At 39.8% G+C, this 21,303-nt stretch overlaps 1 protein-coding gene across 1 annotated transcript; it reads right to left on the reverse strand.

Moving 5' to 3' along the window:
- Positions 1-2,550: 2,550 nt before the first annotated feature.
- Positions 2,551-4,186, reverse strand: LOC149228960 (uncharacterized). The gene is made up of 2 exons (XM_089380918.1): positions 2,926-4,186; positions 2,551-2,618 (listed from the first exon to the last, which is right to left on the reverse strand). The coding sequence occupies exons 1-2, from the start codon at positions 4,184-4,186 to the stop codon at positions 2,551-2,553; spliced, it is 1,329 nt and encodes a 442-aa protein (XP_089237044.1).
- Between the last annotated feature and the right edge of the window lie 17,117 nt (positions 4,187-21,303).

The following is a 21,303-nucleotide window of genomic DNA, read 5'->3' on the forward strand; positions in this document are numbered from 1 at the left end:
ACTGCTCGGATTTCTGATGCTATTCCTTTCGACCTTGTCTATTCCGTCCTGTGCTCTACTGGTTTGCCTGCTGTTGCAGATTTTATTGGATACAGTGCCCCAAGTGGTGACTATTTGCGCATTTCTCATGGTAATGGTTGGGTGGTCAAGTTACCATTGCAGCTGAGTTGGCCTTTGGGCAGATCACAGGCCTTGTTGGCATATTTATCTGCATCTTTGTTGAGTCCCCGTAGGATATGATAATAACGGGCTTCCTCCAACATGTCATTTAGTGCCTGGTTTCTGCTGTTGATTTGTTGCAGTAGGATATTTGGTGATCTCTGCCTTTGCACCATGAGCCGAATTATGATTGCAGAGTCGCCCAAGACAATCGCCTTCTTAATTCCCAGCTTGATCAGCTGGGTGAGACCTTGGAACAAGGCCAGTCCCTCAGCCCTGTTGTTAGAAAGTTCACCCAGCCCCCATTCGTAATGCAAGATGGATTCTCCATTAGCATTGCATATGTGACCCCCTGCGCCTGCTATGCCAGGATTTGATCTTGAAGCTCCATCGAAAAAAAGGTAGAAGCTGTTGCATTTGCTAAGCCAGAGAGCAAATTCATCGTCCTTGGGCCTCAATTTCCAAACATTAGTTGGCTCCTTTAACTGCATATCTTCCTTTCTTAGCTCCTGGTCACTGGAAAAACAGCCATGGCCATAATTTATCAAATTTCTTTCCTCTGTACTGTAGTTGGTGATATCGATTTTGCCTTGGCTGCGAGCTGTAACAGCTTCCACTGCTAAGCTCTTGGCTTTGTGACACATGATTCTAATATTGTGTCCCTTGTCTTGGAAAACCTTCTTGTTTCTTGCTAACCAGAGACTCCAAAGAAGAGTCAAAGGTATTGTATTCCATATCCGCTGTGTTAATTTGTTCTTCCTGCTTTTCCATGGGCAAATTTTCTTCCAGTTGCAGATTGTTTCTGCTATAGAGGCTTTTGGGTCCCATGCCACTTCCCCAGCTGAGGCCATTTCTTTCCAACAACTTACTGCTACTTTGCAATCTATGAACAAATGTTGCATTGTTTCTTCTGCTTGGCATCAGTTTGGGCATCTGGAAGGGCCCAGAATGCCCCTTTTTGTTAAGTTTTCGGCTGTAAGGATCTTACCTTTCAAGAGGAGCCAGAAGAAGAATTTGATTTTCGGGGGGGCTTCCGCTTCCCAGACCATTTTCCAATGACTCCAGATGGCCTGTGGATAGGCTCTTTCGCACAGTTGTTGATACCCTGCTTTAGCTGAGTAGGAGGTTCCCGTGGGATCCCAACGATAACTGTCTCTTTCCCCTCTTTGTGTTGGTGCTTTTCTGTGCAGATGGTTCTTGAGTGCGAGGACACTTGTTTCTAGATCCCTGGGGTGATCTGGTAGAGTCCAGCCTGTCCAAGCTTGAGAGGGGTTACCCCACTGCGAAATTTGAGATAGGCACCAAATTCCTTTGTTGTTCAGCCAGTTTATGGCTGGTATTGCATCTATGTTGGTTCCGATGGGGCGCTGACCAAGAATTCTGTCATTGGAGATGCTTATGTTGTTCCCTCTCTCGGAACTTTTGAAATGTGCTGAACCATGAAGGGGATGATTTTTTTGCATAATTTCCATATGTTGGAGCTGTCTCTGTTGGGGATATTAGTATCTAATAGCTGAAGCCTGTTGCTGTTCAAATACTTCGCCTCTAGAACTGATTTCCACCAAGCTGTTTCTCCTGAGATTAGCCTCCAAACTATTTTTGCCCCTAGAGCCAGATTCAGAAGGTTTGGAGACCTTATTCCCAGTCCTCCTTTCTCCTGGGGTTGGATAACATTCTTCCAGTTGACCAAGTTGAACTTTTTCTTTTCCGTTTTTCCTCCTTGCCAGAGGAAGTGTCTAAGGGCTTTTTCCATTTTATGGTGGAAGGACATTGGAGCTTGGATCAAAGAAAAACGATAAATGGGTAAAGAGAGTAGGCCTGATTTGAGGAGGACGAGGCGTCCTGCTGGGTTAAGCCACATAGATCCCCACTGCTATATTTTCCTTTTGATTTTATCCAGGATTTCATTCCAGGAGTTGGCGTTCAGAGGTCCCAAGCTCACCGACATCCCTAGATATGTAAAGTGGCTCCAGTCTAACTTGTATGAGACCCCTAACGTGTTTGCAATGCTGTGGATGGTGTGATTGGTTACATTCCATCCATAGATGCAGCTTTTTACTTGGTTAACTTTCCCTCCAGAGTAGTCCATAAATTGATCTAGAATTTTTTTGAAGCGCCTTGCAATGGTATTCGAAGCTCCTCCCATCAAGAGGGTGTCATCAGCGAATTGGGAATGATTGATGTTCTTTGTGCCCTGCTCGAATTGGATGCCTGTTATTAGGCCTATTCTTCTGTTATAGTCCAAGGCTTTGCTAAAGGATTCTGCCATGAGAATAAATAAATAGGGGGACAGGGGGCAGCCTTGTCTGAGGCCTCGGGAGGATTGAAAGGCTGCACAAGGTCTTCCATTCACCAAAGGGGAGATCCAGGGGTTTGAGATGCAAGCTTTGATCATGCTAATGAAGGAGGTATTGAATCCCATTTTGTGCAGCACTGCAAACAGAAAGGAGTGTCTGACCCTGTCAAAAGCATTGGCAAGGTCAAGCTTTAGGACAAAACCTTTTTCTTTTCGGCTAATACTAGAGTGAATGGCCTCTTGAACGAGAAGAATGGAGTCAGAGATGAGTCTATTGGCAAGGAAGCCTCCCTGGTTTTCTGAGATTAGAGAAGATAGATGAGGCTTGAGTCTCGTGGACAAAATTTTTGTGATTATTTTGTATGCAGAATTGCACAAGGATATGGGCCGAAATCTAGAGAAGGTAGAGGGCCTGTTCTCTTTTGGGATTAGAGCTAAATAAGTTGAGTTGGTGTAACCTCCCAACTTGCCTTTCCTAAGGACCCAGCGTATCATCTTTAGGAGGTCCTTTTTGATCAGATGCCAATATTCTCTGAAGAAACTAATTGGAAACCCGTCGGGTCTTGGGGCTTTGTCCGGATGGAGAGTCCATATAGCTTTTTGGACCTCTTCCTCTTCTATTTCTTGAGTGAGCTTGCTATTCATTTCTTGAGTGACCTCTCTAGACATATATTGAAGTAGGTTTGAGTAGTCTTCCTCACCTTTATTCTCTGCTAGAAGATTTTTGAAGTGTATAGTTGCAGCTGCTTTTATGGCATCCTGAGTCTCATAGTTGTTCCCTTCACTGTCTTTAATTGTGCTCACTGTATTCCTTGTCTTTCTGACTGTGGCTTGCTTGTGAAAGTAAGAAGTGTTTTTATCTCCTTCACGCAGCCATATCCGTCTTGACTTTAACCTCCATTTGACCTCCTCATCTCTGACTGTTTGTCGCAGCTGAGCGTACAAGTTTATTTCTTCTTCTTTTGTTTGTTGAGAGAGTCCTTCCTCTTCAATTTTTTGCTGTATGATCTCAAGATCTTTTTTGATGACCTTTTTTTTTTGCTCAGGTTCCTGATAGTTTACCTTTGCCCATGATTTAAGAGCCTGCCTCGTTTGCTTCAGCTTTGTTTCCCAAATGTATGTTGGGGAGCCTTCCACATGCTGTAACCAGGCTTGCCTCACCACTTCTCGAGCTGTAGAGTTTCGGTTCCACAAGGAAGAATATTTAAAGGGAAGGGGTCCCAGCTGGCTATGACTTTGCAAGGTGAGAGTGATTGGGTAGTGGTCCGAGGCGGAAATATTGAGGACATCTGAATGACCATTGGAGAAGGAGGATAGGAATGCGATGTTGATGAGAAAACGGTCAAGTCTTTCCATAATATTGCCGGTTCCTATCCGCCTGTTGCTCCAAGTGTACCTTCGATTCTTAGGCTTTATATCTACCAGGTCTTTCTCCTGCATGATATGTTCTAGCCTGTTTCTAAAAGGGTCTGGGCTAAAGTTTCCTCCTCTTTTCTCATTAGAGTGCATAACCAGGTTTAAATCCCCAGCTAAGATGATGTTGTTGTCATGGTCTTCGCCTAAGCTTGCTTCCAGGGTATTCCAGCTTACTTCTTTTTCTCTGTAGTGGTTTGGTGAATAAACATTGTATATTTTAACCTCTGTTTCATTTTCCCTGCTTACCAGATTTACACTTATCCAGTTCTGTTGGATTTTGGTGAAGTTGCAGCTCCATTTGGTGTTGTCCCACATTGTTAGGATGCCCCCCGAGGCTCCTCTTGCTTCACTAGCGCAGCCACAATATTGCCTTTGTTGATTAATAAGTCTGTTGATTTCTGACTGATCAAGCTTTGTCTCTTGGATAAGGATGATGTCAGGCTTTTCGCTTTGAATCAGATCCTTAAGGGCCAATTTTTTTGAGGGGTGCCCTAGTCCCCTGCTGTTCCAAGACAACATTTTCATCATGATTTACCGGTGTTGTGGAGAGGTGCTCGCCTCTCTTTGCCCTTGTTATTGTTTTCCTTGTCCGAGATCCCAAGGATGTAGGATTCTATAGGCGTCTGTGATCCCATTGCTATATCTTTCTGTGTACTTTCTTCCCTGTGTTGTTTAGTCGATTTCCTGCCTGGTCCATGCTTTTTTAGAATGTCGCTGGATGCGCCATGGTCCTTTGATGTGCTTCTAGTGATCCTTGTTGATGTGGTATCTAGGGAGGGCTGTGAGGAGTGGAGGGGTGAGGGGTGGAGATGTTGATCAGGAGAGGGAGGGTCCTGCTCAGGCTCGTCTTCAGAGAGGGATGCGAAAGGGTTGGATGTAGGAGGGATGGGGGGTTCTGAGGCCCGAGGGGAGGAGGAGGGGAAATGATTAGGGGGTTGCTGGGAGGACGCGGTGGGATGATGGAGGGATAGATGAGGTTGAGAAGGGTGTTGATGGGAAGATTCCGGGGCTTCAGATTCTGCTTGCTTCAGGGATGTAGTCATTTTTTTTCTTTTGACCGTTTCCCATTGCCCTTCTTGCTCTGTTGATTCTACATTTATAAGTTTGGGGCATCTATTAGCAAAATGACCATACTCGTGACATACCTTGCATTTGAAGGGTATCTGTTCGTAGTCCAGCTGTTGGATATGGCTCCAGTCGTCCACTTTCAGCTTGATTGCTTCCGGTAGTCCGCGTCCTAGATCAACTTCAACACATATTCGTGCACAGGCTTGCATGTTGTCCTTGGGTTCGCTGCGATCTATGTATTTCTGACTGCATTTCCTATAGCCTTGACTGAGTCGTCGCCCCAGCAGTGGAGAGGGAGATGGGGAAGCCTAACCCAGACAGGGACAGCGCTCGGAATGTCAAGTTCAGGATCAAAGTCCGGGGTCCATTTGTTGAGGTAGAGCCCCCTGGAATCCATGAAGTACGGCCCATTTTTGAATATTAGGTCTTTGTCCTCCTTGGTTTCAAAGTGAAAGGTGAAATACCCTCTGCCACAGAACCTGATGGATATTTTCCCTTGAGTCTTGTCTGCCCAGTTTCGCTCAACCCATCTTTGCACAGTTTTGGGTGAGGGCCATAGTCCAGTAAATTGGCCGATTAATCCTTTCTCCGCTAATGAGATGGCTGCCATGCGAGGGATGGTCGGAGGCAAGTGAACTTCCTGAATCACATCAAGTTTTTTAACGAACTTGGTTGTTGTTGGCCTTGGCCTTTGCTGAGGCAACGATTTGACCAGATTTGAAAAGGCATGTTGCAGATCCGGATCCCCACCAGGCGGATCCGGGGGATCCATGGGATGATCGATGAGCAGCAGTAGAAGTGAGATCAGGCCGGAGTCAGGCCCAAGCGCGCGCGCGCGCAGAGCAGCAGCAGCGAAAAAAAGTGTATATTTAATAGTTACTTAACATGTTATAAGGAAATATAATATTCCTAACCGTTTAAAGTATAAAAGAGATTGTAACAAAATTTATGATGTAGTGGAAATTCTTAAACACAAATTTATATGGGGAACTTTTTTGTATTGAACCATAGAAGATAGAGTCAATGATAGTATATCTATATAATTTTAGATAAATAATTTATCTCTAGTTGGAAAATGAATTGTGAGAATTAAATAAATGGATAATTACTCGATTCATAATAATTATTAATAATAATATTAATTAGTGTATTACCCCCACTGAAGGTGATGACGTTGGTTTACGCAATGGACATGACAATTGATAATGAATGGGATGGTTACATGGTCTGACATGTGCCTACATTTCGTCACAGGAAGCAGTTTAATACTGAGTTAAGGCGATCATTATTCTCAACTAAGGGCAAGTATACCATACACATTTTCATGATCTGTGGCTATCATATCCACATAACTGCTCCACCGCGTGTGAGCAACAGTTTCCTTCCTCTGGAGCGGAACTCTTCTATATTTTTTCCATATGATTTATTCGGTCGTTGACAAAGCAATGGTGAAAACTATCCAATATATCAATTGTGGTCACCTCCTTCATGCATTCTACATCGGGGCCAACTTGGAGAATTCTATGTTTATCACAAGTGTTGGGAATTGGGATTGCTCTGCATCTTTCCATGGGAAATTCATCCCCATCTGAGTTTCTTTGGTCCTTATGGGGCTCACGTCACCCCACCATCCATTCGGTTTCGTATGGCACAAAGATTAAATTGCATTTTCACAATGGACAAAATTATGTAGTTATTGTGATTAAAGCAACCGTGATGGAACAATCCTCCATTCTCTGGTTTAATGAGTGTTCTCCTCTTAGTCGAGAGCTCCATAAACATTAAAAGCTTGGTTCCAAGTTTCGCAAGGAGGTTTTGGCTTATTCTCAATTGTTCCCCTGCATGCGAGAGTTGGAATTCCTTTTGAATTTAGTTGGTCGACTTACAAGTAATGCAAGACTAGTAGCCTACATCTAGTCAACAAGCTCGCAGACCCAGAAGCTCCAGAACAAGACGTGCAGAAGTATGTCAGGCATCCATCAGTGAGCGCAACCAGGGTTCATTATAGTCGTCAACTCGAGCCACTTTGCTTCCATTCGGGACACCGGTCAGTCGACATGCCACTTACCGTGTGTCTCTTTTCTCAGAGAGAAAAATCTTCATAGGTTTATATTAAGACAATATAAAGAACATAAGATATAGCAAGGGACAGACACCTTGCATGCACATGGATGCTAATGGATCAAAATTTGACAGTCATAGGATCCCCAAAGAGATCAGAACTAACATTCAAAAACTGTACAATATGGTATCAAAAGCAAGATCAGCTGCTATCATAGTCATATATAACAAAAGGGGCCTATATGCAAAACAGGTAAACAGATAATGAGAGAGAGAGATCATATTCCCGGGATGAAGAAGTCCTGAATGAGATAAGAAAGATCACCATCCGAGACCCAACCCGGCTCCATTGTAAGACCCTTCTTCGACAGAAAGTCAGCTTGATTATTTCTGGAACGAGGAATATGGTGAATTGAGCGGAGTTTCATATTGCTCCAAAAATGCATGATTCTGTTTAGCCATCCAGACAGATGAGGACAGCTGATGTGGCATGCACTGCTGACATGATCAATCATTGATTTCGAATCACCATAAATTGAGATGCTTTGGATGTCAAAGAAAACGCAAAAAGCAAGCAGGCCTGCAAGAGCCCTGGCCTCGGCCATGCTGTTTGAGCCAATACCTCCATTCCAGGAAAGAAAGTATTGCAGGTTGTCATGCATAATTATGTGGACCCCACATCCACAAATGTTATTTTGCTCAGCCCCATCAAAGAAGGCACATGGAGCCTCGATGGAAATGTCATCCGACATCATTTTGCAGTCTTTTTTCGACTTGACTTTTTCCAAAGGCATCAAGTCATGAAAGGCCATTATGCGCTGCAGAATTGACTTAAGGGGCTCCTTAGACTCTTGAAAGATCTTGGCATTCCTCCATTTCCATAAGCACCAGCAGGTGATAATAAACAGAGATCTCCATAAGTGCTTTTGCTCGCTCCACCATTGAATAGCAACCTGTACTGAAGCAAAAACAGCGTGAGGAAAACCATAAAATAGAGAAAGTTCATACCAGATCTGAAGAGAAGAGTTGCATTGGAAGAACATATGGAGGTTAGATTCCTCTGCAGCTTGGCACATAGCGCATATGCTCGGCCCATGCCAGTTTCTCCTCCTCAAGTTCTCCCATGACAGATTTCTGTTGTTAAATACCAGCCACAAGAATAGGATCATTTTGAGAGGACACCCCGACTTCCATAAGCACGGAGGGAAAAGAAGGTTGGAGTCTGGAGCTTTAGGAGAGATCATGTCGGCATAAATGTCTTTTACATGAACAGGCATCTTTGCCTTTGGAACGGTCCAAATCAGATGGTCATTGGTTCCAGAACGATAGATTCCCAGGCTGCATAAAACATCTTTAACTGAATTCCACACCGGGAGCAGTGGACCTGGTAGGAGAAGATCATAACCATCTTTCCATAATGGTATGGGACCATTCCATGATGCGATAAGTTTATCCCAAGTAAAGCATCCATTTCTGTGAAGAAACATTAATATATTTTGAGGAAAAAACAAACCATCTCGGCCACTCAATATGGGATCGATACCGATTAGGATTCGGGAGCCAGAGAATAGATTCCATCTTAAGTTCTCCAGAAAGTATTACTGGACTTTTCTGAGGCTGAGCCAAATGGCTCAACCTTGCCTGCTTCCAATAGATCCCCTTCTGTACCAAAATTCTAGGTTGTTGCCAAAGATGCCTCTCCACAACGATTTGCATAAGAGCGCTCTTCCAAAGGATCGCATATCAAGCAGGCCCCAACCACCTAGCTTCTTAGGCATGGAGATTTTGTCTAGCTTTGATAAATGAATTTTGCTCTGAATTAATTTTCCACCCCATAGAAAATTTGCCGAAAGTCTGTTCATTTTATTTATGATGCTAGCTGGAAGGAAGAAAATATGGGCCCAATAAACCGCTAATTGTGTTAAGACTGCCTGAGTAAGAACAAGTCTGCCTGCCAGAGAGAGAGTCTTAAACTCCCAGCCTGATATCTTTTTATAGAATCTTTCCAATAACCATTGCCAGTCTGCTTTCGAGTAGCCCTTAGCCTTAAGATGAAATCCCAAGTATTTCAGCCCGTCTATGATCGGACTCTGAGCAATACCCAGTAACTCAGCAATCTAGGACACCATTGCCATATTTGTATCATTATGAAAAAGGGTTGATTTTCCTTTGTTGATAACTAAACCAATAGCTTTCTAGAATCTATCAAGAATTTCATTGAGGCAGGTCCAGGAAGATCTGCATAACATCGCGAAGATGAGAACATCATCAACAAAAAGGTTGTGTGATAAATAAATGTCCTTGCAAATCCTGACCGGCCTGCATCTCTTTTCATCAACTACTTTGTTGATCTGAAGGCTGAGAGAGTTCATCGCCAAAATAAATAAAAGAGGAGAGAGGGGGCACCCCTGACGAAGACCTCTTTCTGCTAAGAAGAAAGGAGAAGGCATTCCATTTATAATGACCGAATAACGGACATTCTCTACGCAAGACATAACCCAGTTGATGGAATGAGATTTTAATCCAATCTTTGCCAGCAAACATCTCAAGAATCCCCAATCCAAACAATCGTAGGCCTTCTGCAAATCTATTTTTAGAATGGCCGCATCCATCTTTCTAGATATCATTGAAAACAGACTTTCCTGAGTAATGGCAACTGCATCCAATATGTTGCGCCCTTTTAAGAAAGCATGTTGGTCCTTAGAGATAAAGGAGGCCAGAGTAGATTTCAATCTCTCCGCAATAATTTTAGAGATAATTTTGAACAAAATATTGCATAATGATATTGGTCTGAAATATTGGAAGGAGACCACCTCTGCCCTTTTAGGGATTAGGGCAGTCAGAGTAGAAGAGATGATGTAGTGAATACTTTCGGACATCCGGGATGCCTCCACCATCCGCAATAGTTCGCTTCTAAAGATGTCGAAAAAATGAGAGAAAAACTCTATGGGCCAGCCATCTGGCCCAGGGCTTTTATCTTTTTTAAAAGTTTTGATGACACTTTGAAGTTCCTCATCAGAGATCGGCTGGAAAAAACTTTCATTCTTTTCATCATCAAACATTAATGGGGCCAGTTTAATACCCCAGAGGATATCCTGAAAACTATTTTCTTCTTTTCTTTTGTATTGGTTTTTAAAATATCTCACAGCTTCGTTTGTGATATCCTGTTGGGAATGATAGAATCCACCTGTACCATTGTTGATTCTCCAAATCATGTTTCCCTCTCGTTTGGCATTTGCAAAGTTGTGAAAAAATCTAGTGTTTCAGTCACCGTCCTTTAACCAGATTGCTCTGCTTTTGAGCCTCCATGAGGCCTCCTCCTAGTCCAGAAGCTTCTGTTTTCTTTTTTCCAGATCCCTTATGAGACTTTTGATGCTGAGAGGAAAATTATTTGGGTCTGTAGCACTTAAAATACTGTCCATCTCTTTTTGAATGTCAAGAAGCGCCTGTCTGTCCTTTTTCCTTTTTTGGTATTGCCATTCCTTAGCCACCTTCCTCAGAGATGCCAATTTTTCTCTAAAGGTCATGAATGGGAAAAGGTATAACTTCGATAAATCCTTCCACGAATTAGAAATAATTACATTGAACACTGGGTCCTCTAAGCAGATTTTATTAAATTTAAAGGGGTAACCCAGCCTGAATCCATTCTCCCGCCAGCCGAGGAAGATGGGCCTGTGATCAGATGTGAAGGCATTTCCTATGGATGATATGGGCATATCCATTTTGTCAATGATGCTTGCATGCAGAATGAACCGGTCAATCCTCTTAGCGATATATGCTTCTCCCGTCCTACTGTTATCCCATGTAGGCATCAATTTTGTGGGGACAATGTCAACATAATTTTTATTTAAAAGTTCCATCTTAATCCTGTCAGCAAGCGGGTCTTTTTTCCTGCATTTGCCCCAACATTCATCAGAGCTTAACTTCAGATTTAAATATCCAGCTATCATCAAATAATCAAGTTCAAATATTTCCGAGGCAAACAATTTTTCCCAGAAAGGAACTATGTTCTTATAGGGCGCATAGGTATTCAGAATGTTGATATTTAGACTTTGTCCTCTGATAGAAGCCGAAATAAGAATCCCAACAAAACACTTATAGGCCTTGGCCTTGATCCACACAGGGTCCCATAGGACTACGAGCCCCCCTGACTGACCTCAAGCCTCAGATGCAACCATGAACCATGAAGGGAACATTTTCCTAAATTAAGTAATAGAGACCTGAATATTGTGCATGGTTTCCTGGATTAGGATGATTTTTGGATGAGTTGAATAGAAGATGTCCTTTAGCGCTAGATATTTTGGGTTTGCGCCTAAACCCCTGATATTCATAGAGACAATAAAAGTCATTTGGATGGCTCACCAGCCATGCTTGCTCTAAGAGGCTGAAGATCAGTCGCGTCCTGAATAGGGACATCAATAAGAGATAAATTCCTTACTCTGTGCTTAGAAATAATCGTTCTCCCCCTAAAATGTCGACTACCTCCATTGTGTTTTTTCCTGACTGTTATATTCTTTGCGGAGTTTGGACTTATGAATAGAGAGGTAGGGCTATTGGGCTTATGAATTGTCAAAGGCTCCAACTCAAGAGATTTTTTGCTTAGCAGAAAGTCGATATCGTTGTCATATTTGTTAACATGGGATGACTTCGGAGAATTGAAAGAAGTGGTTGTCACCAAAGGCTCTTTTCCTTTTATAGATGAGGGGGGATTGTTGTCAAGAGTCGGGGAGGAAGATGAGATCATAATGGGATGAGAGTTGACGACAAAATCCATTAATTGCATGGGAGGAGGAGAAGGGACAACCTTTCCATCCAATGGTTCAGGGGGAGGAGCACAAACAAATGATGGGGATCTGTTAGTATTGGGACAAGCAAGATTTGATTGGGAGGATTGACGGGTATCCGGCCCATATGGAATATCCCGAGAAGAGTACCTCTGTGACAATTTAGGATCATGATTTTCAGAAACCAGATTTTCCTTTGGGTCGACCTCTGGAAAGCTTATGGACGATGAAGAGTGACACTTTGAAAGAGGCAAGGAAGAACCTGCTCCAAGACTACGATGGATCACCCTTGGTTTGGGAATATGATGGCGCCTGCAATTTTTAATCAAGTGCCCTGTTATATGACATAAGGAACACCTGAAAGGAATTCCCCAAAAATCTAGCCTTTGTTTGATTCTGTGACGACCCCATGCAATATCAATATGGCCAAGGTATCCTCCTTTGTATACCTTCTCAATGAGAATCCACGCTATCCTCTTACATTTTTCTCCTCTACACCATGGGTCGACATACACAAATTTGCCGATGGAATTACCTATTTCTGTGAGGGACTCCATCAACCACAATTCCAAAGGTAGATTTGGAAGTTTCACCCAAATCAGATTATTTGATGGAGTATTCTTTAAAGGATCAAACCCAATATACCATTTAAATAGCGATAGGAAACTTCTCCCATGCACCCAGGGCTTCTTGAAGACAACCTCTAAATCAGAAGCCTTTAGGAAGTGGAAACAATACCATTCTTTCATTAGGCTGGAGATAATGGGGGTATAACCTATCAAAGGTTTCCATCGGTCATCAAACCATTTCCTCATAGCCACATCGTCCATTTTCGGGAATTGCCATCTGCCCACCAAGGCAATCGATTCTTTCCGAAAGGAAGGAGCTGTCCAGAGAGATTGCTTTAGGAGGGGAAGCGGTTTTTACTGGATTCCTGGATTTATTATAATGGGAAGCCTGTTCATTTCGCACTTCCTTAGAAGTGGTCCCCCCTTGGTTAAGAGCATCCTTTTCTAGCCAGACAGGTTTGACGATCATATCGTCCACCATGGCTTGCCACCCTGCTAACACCTTGGGTCCTTCACGTGCTTTTTCAACCATGATGGCGGCTTGGATCATTGCTTCCATGGCAGATGAGTCTGACCCACCTGTCATTGAATCAAGAGAAAATCTCTACTCTGGCAGGAGACCACAACTTTAATTAAGTTTTCAGGATAGGTCAGTACAGAAAATATCTACTCCTCAGATCCGAGAATGAACAAAATACCGGATGGAATAAATTCCAGATAGGGTAAATTAAGGAGGAAAGCTCGGGATGTTCCTCCGGATCAGTACAAAGAATACTCTAGAGGGACCGTTGAAGCAGAGATAAGGAAGGTGCTAAAAACCAAGGATAGTTTTCCCCCCAGGATGACGATAGCTAACCGTCAATTTGATTAAGAGAGGATATTCATAGATTTCAAGTACTCTTAAGTACGTGAGACACGTCATATGAGGACAGAGCCATTACTCTAAGAATTTTGAAAACATTTCTTGGAAAGACTATAGAATTCCGATCCTGGAAAAAGGAAAACCGGATAATCTCCCCAGCTATCCCAAGGGCGCCATTGCAGGTTTCAGAGCTAAGGTTTCAGAGCAATGGAGCAAGAAAAAAGAATGAAGACATTTAACTGGCAATATTTTCCTGACAATCAATGCAGTAGCAATACATCTGGAATATACACCAGCATTGTCTTATTCTAAAACGAAAGTCAGTGCATGGCTTATAGATGACTATGGACTCCTTTAATTTGAGGAGAAAAGTCTTGAACATTATGATAGTTCAAGATGGGCAGGGCTTGTTATAGTAAAACTACATGTTGTAGCAGACTAAAGAAGTTCCATAGTTAAGCTAGTATGCCACTGAATTCAGATAAAAAACTACTCACTATAAATGCCAGAAATCCATTGTTGAGCCAGTATGTCATTGAATTTAGATAAAGACTGCTCACTATCAATGCAAAAATTGCATATGAACCAGCCTTAGACGATTATTCAAGAACTTGCATAGCCTTAACTAGAAAAAAGAGCAAAGGTGAAAGTAACCTTATAATCTTAAGCTTGAACCGCGAGCGAGAGCGCCAAGAACCCTGTCCGCAGAGCACCACCCAACCGCCTTACAGACACCAGGAACATGAGCGTCGACCAGAGAAAGGATAGAAAGCCGGACGGATGGATGAATACCTCCCAAAACCAGCAGAGGAAGGAAGCCGGCCAAGGAGGCCGCGAGGCCGAAAGGCAGAAAAACCGGACACTATCGAGGATAGAGCTATTAAGTAGCGAGAAGAAGGCTTCTGGAGTTAGACACGATACCGACCAAGCGTCAGCGAAAATGGAGGGCATGCATGCATGAACGTCCACGGGTTGCCAAGCGTGGAAGCGGAAAGTTCAGGATGCAAGAGATATGGTGTGGCAGAAAACCGACATGCCTGGTGGCTAAGATTATTGGCTCCCCGTGATCGCCGCTGAAAATAATGATGATTGGTTCTATGAACAGGCTGTGAAAGATGGTGGTTGGCTCCCAGGTCGGCTAGAAAATGTTGGTTGGCTCCCTGCGTGGCATGGCACTCTCGCTCGCTCCCAGTTTCTCGTGAAATGCCAGATTTTCACCCCAGTCTGCAACTCAACTCTTTAATCAACAAATTTTTATGATTTGGATTTTATTGCCTCAGTTCCTAATTGTAGTATGGTATTCGAGTCTTATTATAACATTGGTGTAGATGGCTCACCTAGTGAGAGCCAAATTTTTTGTCATTCTAGGAATTTTGGTATGGTGATTAGAAATTTTTTTGCTTTACTAGACAAACTTGGCAATCACTGTATATGTAATTTAAAGTTGTTGAACTTGTGTTATTGGTCCGGTTTCCCATCTAGGCAGCCAATATGTAATCCAAAACTCTATGTACTTTTTTGCCCCAATAATATAAAGCCGAGCATTATATATATATAAAAGTATATAAGTGTATTGAGATATTAATGTTTATAAATTTCGATAATAGGTGAAAAAAAACTCTTCCTATAATATATAATGATTTACTTAGTTCTTGTAAACAATTGTTAAATTAAATAAAATAATAAATTGGTGTTGTTGTAATAGAGTATGATCATTACATGTATCATGAAAATTTTCCCATTTGTTATATATATATATATATATATATCTTTTGGGCAGGGGATGAGTGGTCTTAAATTTAATCTTATGTTTAGTGTTATTTGAGTACCCCAAGAAGATGTACTTTTGACTCTTTACATCAATCTTGTTTATTTTCTCTTTAGGAATCAAGACATAATAAGTGGAACCAGATACCTTGAGATGCCTCATTAAAAGATGTAGTTATACCACATTTCATATGTAGCCTTATTTCTAAAGCCATGAGATGGAAAATCAGAGACAGAGAGAGAGAGTGCGCCATATAGTCAAACCCATATTAGATTTCCCTTTTAGTGTTGGTAGCCTTTCACCCTCCACTCTAATCATGACAACCATGTTTCAAAAACATTCCTTATTTGAACTTTTCCATCAAAGATATGAATGAAATAACCTTATTATCAAATGTGCACAAGGGACAACAAGTTCTTTTGCAACTCTAGTAGATAGATCACATCATGCAGAAGAAAATATGATAATCCAAACAATTTAAACCTAATGATGTCAATTCTCGAAGGCTTAATACTTGGTTTATCTCCAAAATATAGTATGCCATTTGCATTGTTGCTCAAGTATTTAAAGAAGTCTCTCTAGAATGACATATGGCATGTTGCACTTATTTTAGTCATGTATTTTTCCAATAATAAAACGAATTCTCATTAGGAGCATTTTCAGATTAAAACGGGCCTCAAAACAAAAAAGTACTTAAAAAACAACTTTAAAAGAATCAATAAGATTCAAGATGATTATGTCATCCCTTGTGTAAATATTTTTGGACAAAAAGAAAAGTTTTTTTTTTTTTTAATTGTACTTTTGAGTTATCTCCTTATAGGTCTACTTAAATGTCAAGTTTTGGCACCATTCCACATCCAATGAGTATCCACCCTACATACTTTTGAGTAGATCTTCACCAAAAAAAAGAAAATGAAATACATGAAAAACATATTTCTGAGTGGGTACTTGTTGGATCTAAAATTAAATTATGCATCTAATGGATTCCTACACTTGAAATTTGAGTAGACCTATAATGAGATAAGTCACAAATATAATGGAAAAATAGTTGTTGTTGTTGTTGTTGTTTTTTTTTTTTTTTTTACAACTATTAATTTATTATTTTCCTTACAAGACTCATTTTAGACCTCAAAAATATCCTAATGGAAATAAATCTTTAGTGACTCTAGTATTGCAATGGGAAAAAATGTAATGAGCATATTCAAATGCTTTACCTTTCACTAGATCTGGTGTTTTACCTTTGTCTTAGTTTTTATCTTTCTTGTATTTTTTCTTCTCCCAACAGATTTTAAATTTCATTTCATTATGTCCATGTCTTCCACAATGAATACAATAAATAATAAGTCTCTAACCTTGATTGTTTCTGTCCCCCATTCCTTTGGAATTATTCTTTCGCGCTCTCTTTAATTACCATTTCCTCTAGAAGAATCATGTGATTGCTTCTTCCCTACATAGTGGGTAGAATCAATCACACAATATCTCCAGTGGGTTGAGTTTTTGGCTTCATCTTTCCAAGTTTGTCCTCATGTCCTATAACTTTATCCTCCAAGGAGTCAAATGTGATCAACATCAACAGGTTACTAGCATGAAGGGATTCAAGGTAGTGAGAATAAGTAGGGTAAGGACCTTGGTGAAGTCTATAAGAGGAAGGTCTATCTTCACTCTAGTGTCATCTATGCCATACATGATGGATTTGATATCAGAGGCTAAATTCATGGGATTATCATCCTTCAACTTTATGTTGAATAGCTTCACTACTAATTATACAAGCTCCATAACATACAAGTCTTTTAAATTCTTTAGAGCACCCTAAGAATATTTGATGTAAATAATATGACAACTTTCCCCTTCACTTATTGTTATTAGTTTGCATAATTTTTAAATATGTTACAAGAATTTTATTTATTGTAATTTTGGATTAATGCTATTGAGAACTTAAGAACCTTATCATTTGAAAATGTGTAAACATTTCAATTGAAAAAAAACATTATTTAAATGATAAAGTAGATTTAAAATATATATCAAATCTTTTTGCAAAATCAATTGGTTAAAATAGGTAACTTTGTTTGGTTTTCTTATCATTTTTTCAATTATTTTGAAAATATTTTGCAAATTCAATATTATGTTTACTCTTATGACTTTCTTGTCATATTAAATATTGTATTTACTCACATATAAATCAACATATCTATTTAGTTATATAACCATATTATTTCACACCACTCTTTAGATAATCTTCCTCCATTTCATTCTCTTCATTCAACTTTTAGCCCTCACTAAAACTTTAATTGATCATCTGATGTTATTTTGGAGAAGTTTGCATCTTTTCTATGAATGGTTGGTGATAATTAAAATATTTGGGGCACCCATTTCTATGAAGCTAAAATCATTAATTTATTAAAACCAAATGCGTAAATTTAAACAAAAAATAAAAAATCAAGACAATATAAGAATGAGACAAAATTGAAAAAGATGGTTGTTTAGGATCGAGTTGAACAATGCACAAAAACATAATATGGCCATGTGAAAGACAATGTTTTATCGAATTTATATAAAATATGTATTTATTTTACATATTTTCTAGTCTGCTCTAGTAAGTTTTGCAATATGTTCTAATACATGTTTCACAATTTTCTATAATCTGTTAAAGATTTTGCAGTAGACTACAAGTCAAGAAATTTTCTAAAGTCTACTATAAATTTTGAAGTTTGCTTCAAATTTTACATTTTTTTTGCAATCTATTACAAATTCTATAATCTACTACAAGTTTTATTCAATAGTTTTTTCAAGTTGCTACAAATGTTACAGTTTGCTACAAGTTTTGAAAAAACTTGTAATCTGTTATAAATTCACAATTTGCAATAGGATTTCGAGGAATTTTGTGAATTAGTTGCACAAGGACATGCAATATCCTAGGTGTGAGGAGATGTTGGCTCTCCATTTTGACATCATTTAAAATCTTAAAAAACCCTCATTTCTACCTTTTTATTTACCCTTTTAATAAAATAATTCCCTAGTATCATCGTATTATACATTTATACAAAATTTAATTAATCAATCGAAATTAAAGTAAATAAATATTGTTTTTCTAATATTTTCTTGAATTTTTGGGGAGGCAAGACTGCGAGGGATTATTTTTTACCCTGATGAGGAAAGAGAGATTCAATTTTCCCGGGGACTAGGAATTTCAACAATTAATGAGGCTAGATTTCTAGCGATATGGACAGGTTTGGAATTGGCTTACTCCAGAGGTATTTGCCAATTGGTAGTCTTTGGAGATTCTAATAATTTTATTTAGAAGATTATTAAATGTCGAGGAAACGTTGAGCAGTTCCTTCCCTCTTTTCTGCATTGAATCAAGTGAATAGTGGCCGAATTTGAACTGATTGAATTATATCATATTAAGAGAAATCTCAACGTGGAGGTTGAATCAACGAATCAAGGAGCACAATTACAACAAGGGGCACTAAGGATCGATGATGGAGATATAAAAACAAAGGTAATACCTTGATTATCCATAATCATTTGAATATGACTTTGTTTCTGAGGAGAACAAAGCATAGGATAAGGAGTCAGGTCATATCATTTAATTCAACCTCGCGTGACAATGGAACCTTAATAAATGTGAGATCACAGTGGTTGTTAGAGGGAAATGTTCCCTACGGCAAGGGTTGAAAGCCTCAAGAGAGCAGGCTAATATAATCAATAAATAACACTCAATTAAGCATGCCAAACATTCAAATTATCAAACTTGGATTTGGAGACATACTTGAAGGTCCCACGTTTGAAGATGTCCCCAAAGGGTCCAAACCTTATGCTTCCTCCAAGATGAGAAGACCTGCAAATCAATCACAAAAGCATATACATAATAGTTAATTCAATGTTGATACATAATAACATGTTAGATCTTCATATATAAACATCCATATTAACATTCATAAGATGACACCATATTTTAGGAACAAGACATGAGCTTCTTTATTGATTAACAACAATAAGTACAGGATAGATATAACTTTATCTGTGCTAAAGGCACTAATGAGGCCTTCCTACAAATCTGTCTAGCCCAAGCCATGAAGACAACCTCTCTAATAAGTACAATGGGATGCTAGATAAGGATGTTGAGCATCTCTACAAAGGAAAGCAAGGTTTCCTAGAGACTGAGTGTGCTAGAGGCACAAGACAATCAAACTTGATATGGGAGAAATCAAGTATAATGTTTATATCCTTCTTCTCTTATTGTCATTACGTCTACCCAAGGGGTGTATATATACCACCTCAAATTGGTTATTTCAGTTAGGCCACGAGCTCCTATAGGGGGGCTCTCGATAAAACCTATGAACCCCACCCAAAAAAATAACATTTTATTTTATTTTTTCATATTTTAAAAGGTATACGTGGGTATAGTGTTATGGAACTTGTGTATGTATGCATTTTTGTATGGTTAGAGTCACGTATGCATTTTGAAATACTATTTTTTAGTATAAAATTAGGTCTACATGGGAAAGGGGACTATGCAGGGCCATAAAAGAGCATCACGTCTACAAAAGCTATAAATGATACTATAACAGTAGCATCTGGTCAATTTGGAGAGTTGTGTCATTACGTCCACTTGGATCATCGATGTCATGTTGAGATGGGCACTGGAAAATTGGAGCAGGTGTAGGTTTTAACCCTGTACAAAAATTCCCTGCATACGAATTCTAAAAAATAGAGAATAAACAATGGAGAGAACATAAACAATAAAACAAATATACACAGATTTTTCCCTGGATCCCAAAACTGGGACTACTAGATTGATTTTTCATTATATTCATTTCAATGTTACAACACATATATATACATGTCGAAGCATTCATAAACCCCAATCCAATAACCCTGGATTAGAACATAATCATAGTTCCCTTAATTGGATCTACAAAATACCATGGAAATAAAACCATCATGTCCAAAACCATGTCCAAAACCCATGTGCAAAACCATAGGTAGGTCTGCCCACCTAATATAGGGTCCAAAAAAAAATTTCCCTGGGCGCTGCATCGGATCCCGAGCAGGGGGACTACCGCCCCCTTGCAAACCCTCTGACAGGAGGGGCTTCCGTCCCCGCTGTGCCCGACACAATGAAGGGGGTGTTGTCGCTCCCCCTTTAACCTCGCGCTTCGTGCATGTGCCTAGTCGTGTAAAGAATATAACACACACCCAACAACAAGAATGAATTGATTCCTAAAGCAACTTGAATGTGTGAAATTCCATTCACCGCAATTGAACTTCAATTCATCCGTGTACATTTCATTGAAATTCATTGTATTTGTAATATTTCCATAATGGTTCCTGCACGTTCAGTATCGGTGATTAGAGTAAGAATTAATGGTGCATGTTGCGGGAATGTTGCAAATAGGGGAGGCTCTACAATATTTATGGACTGTTGGGGTGAGTATGGAAACAACAAAATTGCCTTAAGATCTATAATTTGTCAAATTTGTCATTAATTCTGGTGCAAATTCAAAGTTATGGAGCGCAATTTAGGGGATACAGAGGAGGAGCTTGGCTTATCACTTACCAAGATGGTAGGGGCTCCAGAATTCGTAATTACTCTGATATCCTGCCATGCTGATATGACAATGACAGAATCCAAGGCACAAAATGAGCTAATATCTCAATTTCTATTCTTGTTCGAGATTAAATTGGGTCGCCTTTGGCTAGCGAATGAAATGCTTGAGTTTTGAGTTGAAAATCTAGTGAGGGATGAAGAAGAGAATGACATTGAGGCACACAACCAAGAAAACAAAGATAGCCTACAACAGCTTGAGCTTGCAGAAAAGTTTGAGGAGGACAACAATGATGGTGCAGGTGATCAAGAAGTCATCCCAAATCAACTCAAAGTGGAAGCAACTGGAGTCCAGGTCACTCCTGTCATGGAGGAAATGTAGTTTCATTAAGTTTTTAATTTTTTTGTCATGTTATGTAGATATGCAGTCCTTTTTGGTGTATTTTGGAGAATCTGTGGAAGTAATCAGTTCAGACTAGTAATCTGTGACTCGGGGGTACATTATGATAGTTTATTATGGAGTTTTTGTATAGTAGTAGCTGACTGGATGGAATATGTTGTACAAGGTCCTAACCTTCAAACCAGTTTTTTATAATGCTATATATATATATATATATATATATATATATATATATATATATATATATATATATCTTAGAAATTCCAAACTTACCTAGAGGATATCTAACATTATTCCTTCAAGTAGTCAAGGATTGTGAAGCCATCATGTAACCTCCAACATAGCATCATAAAATCCATATCTAGCAATTTG

The sequence above is a fragment of the Pinus tabuliformis genome, chromosome J, assembly GCF_031772625.1.
Source record: "Pinus tabuliformis cultivar Carrire ecotype Pingquan chromosome J, CPIR1, whole genome shotgun sequence".
Classification (NCBI taxonomy): domain Eukaryota; kingdom Viridiplantae; phylum Streptophyta; class Pinopsida; order Pinales; family Pinaceae; genus Pinus; species Pinus tabuliformis.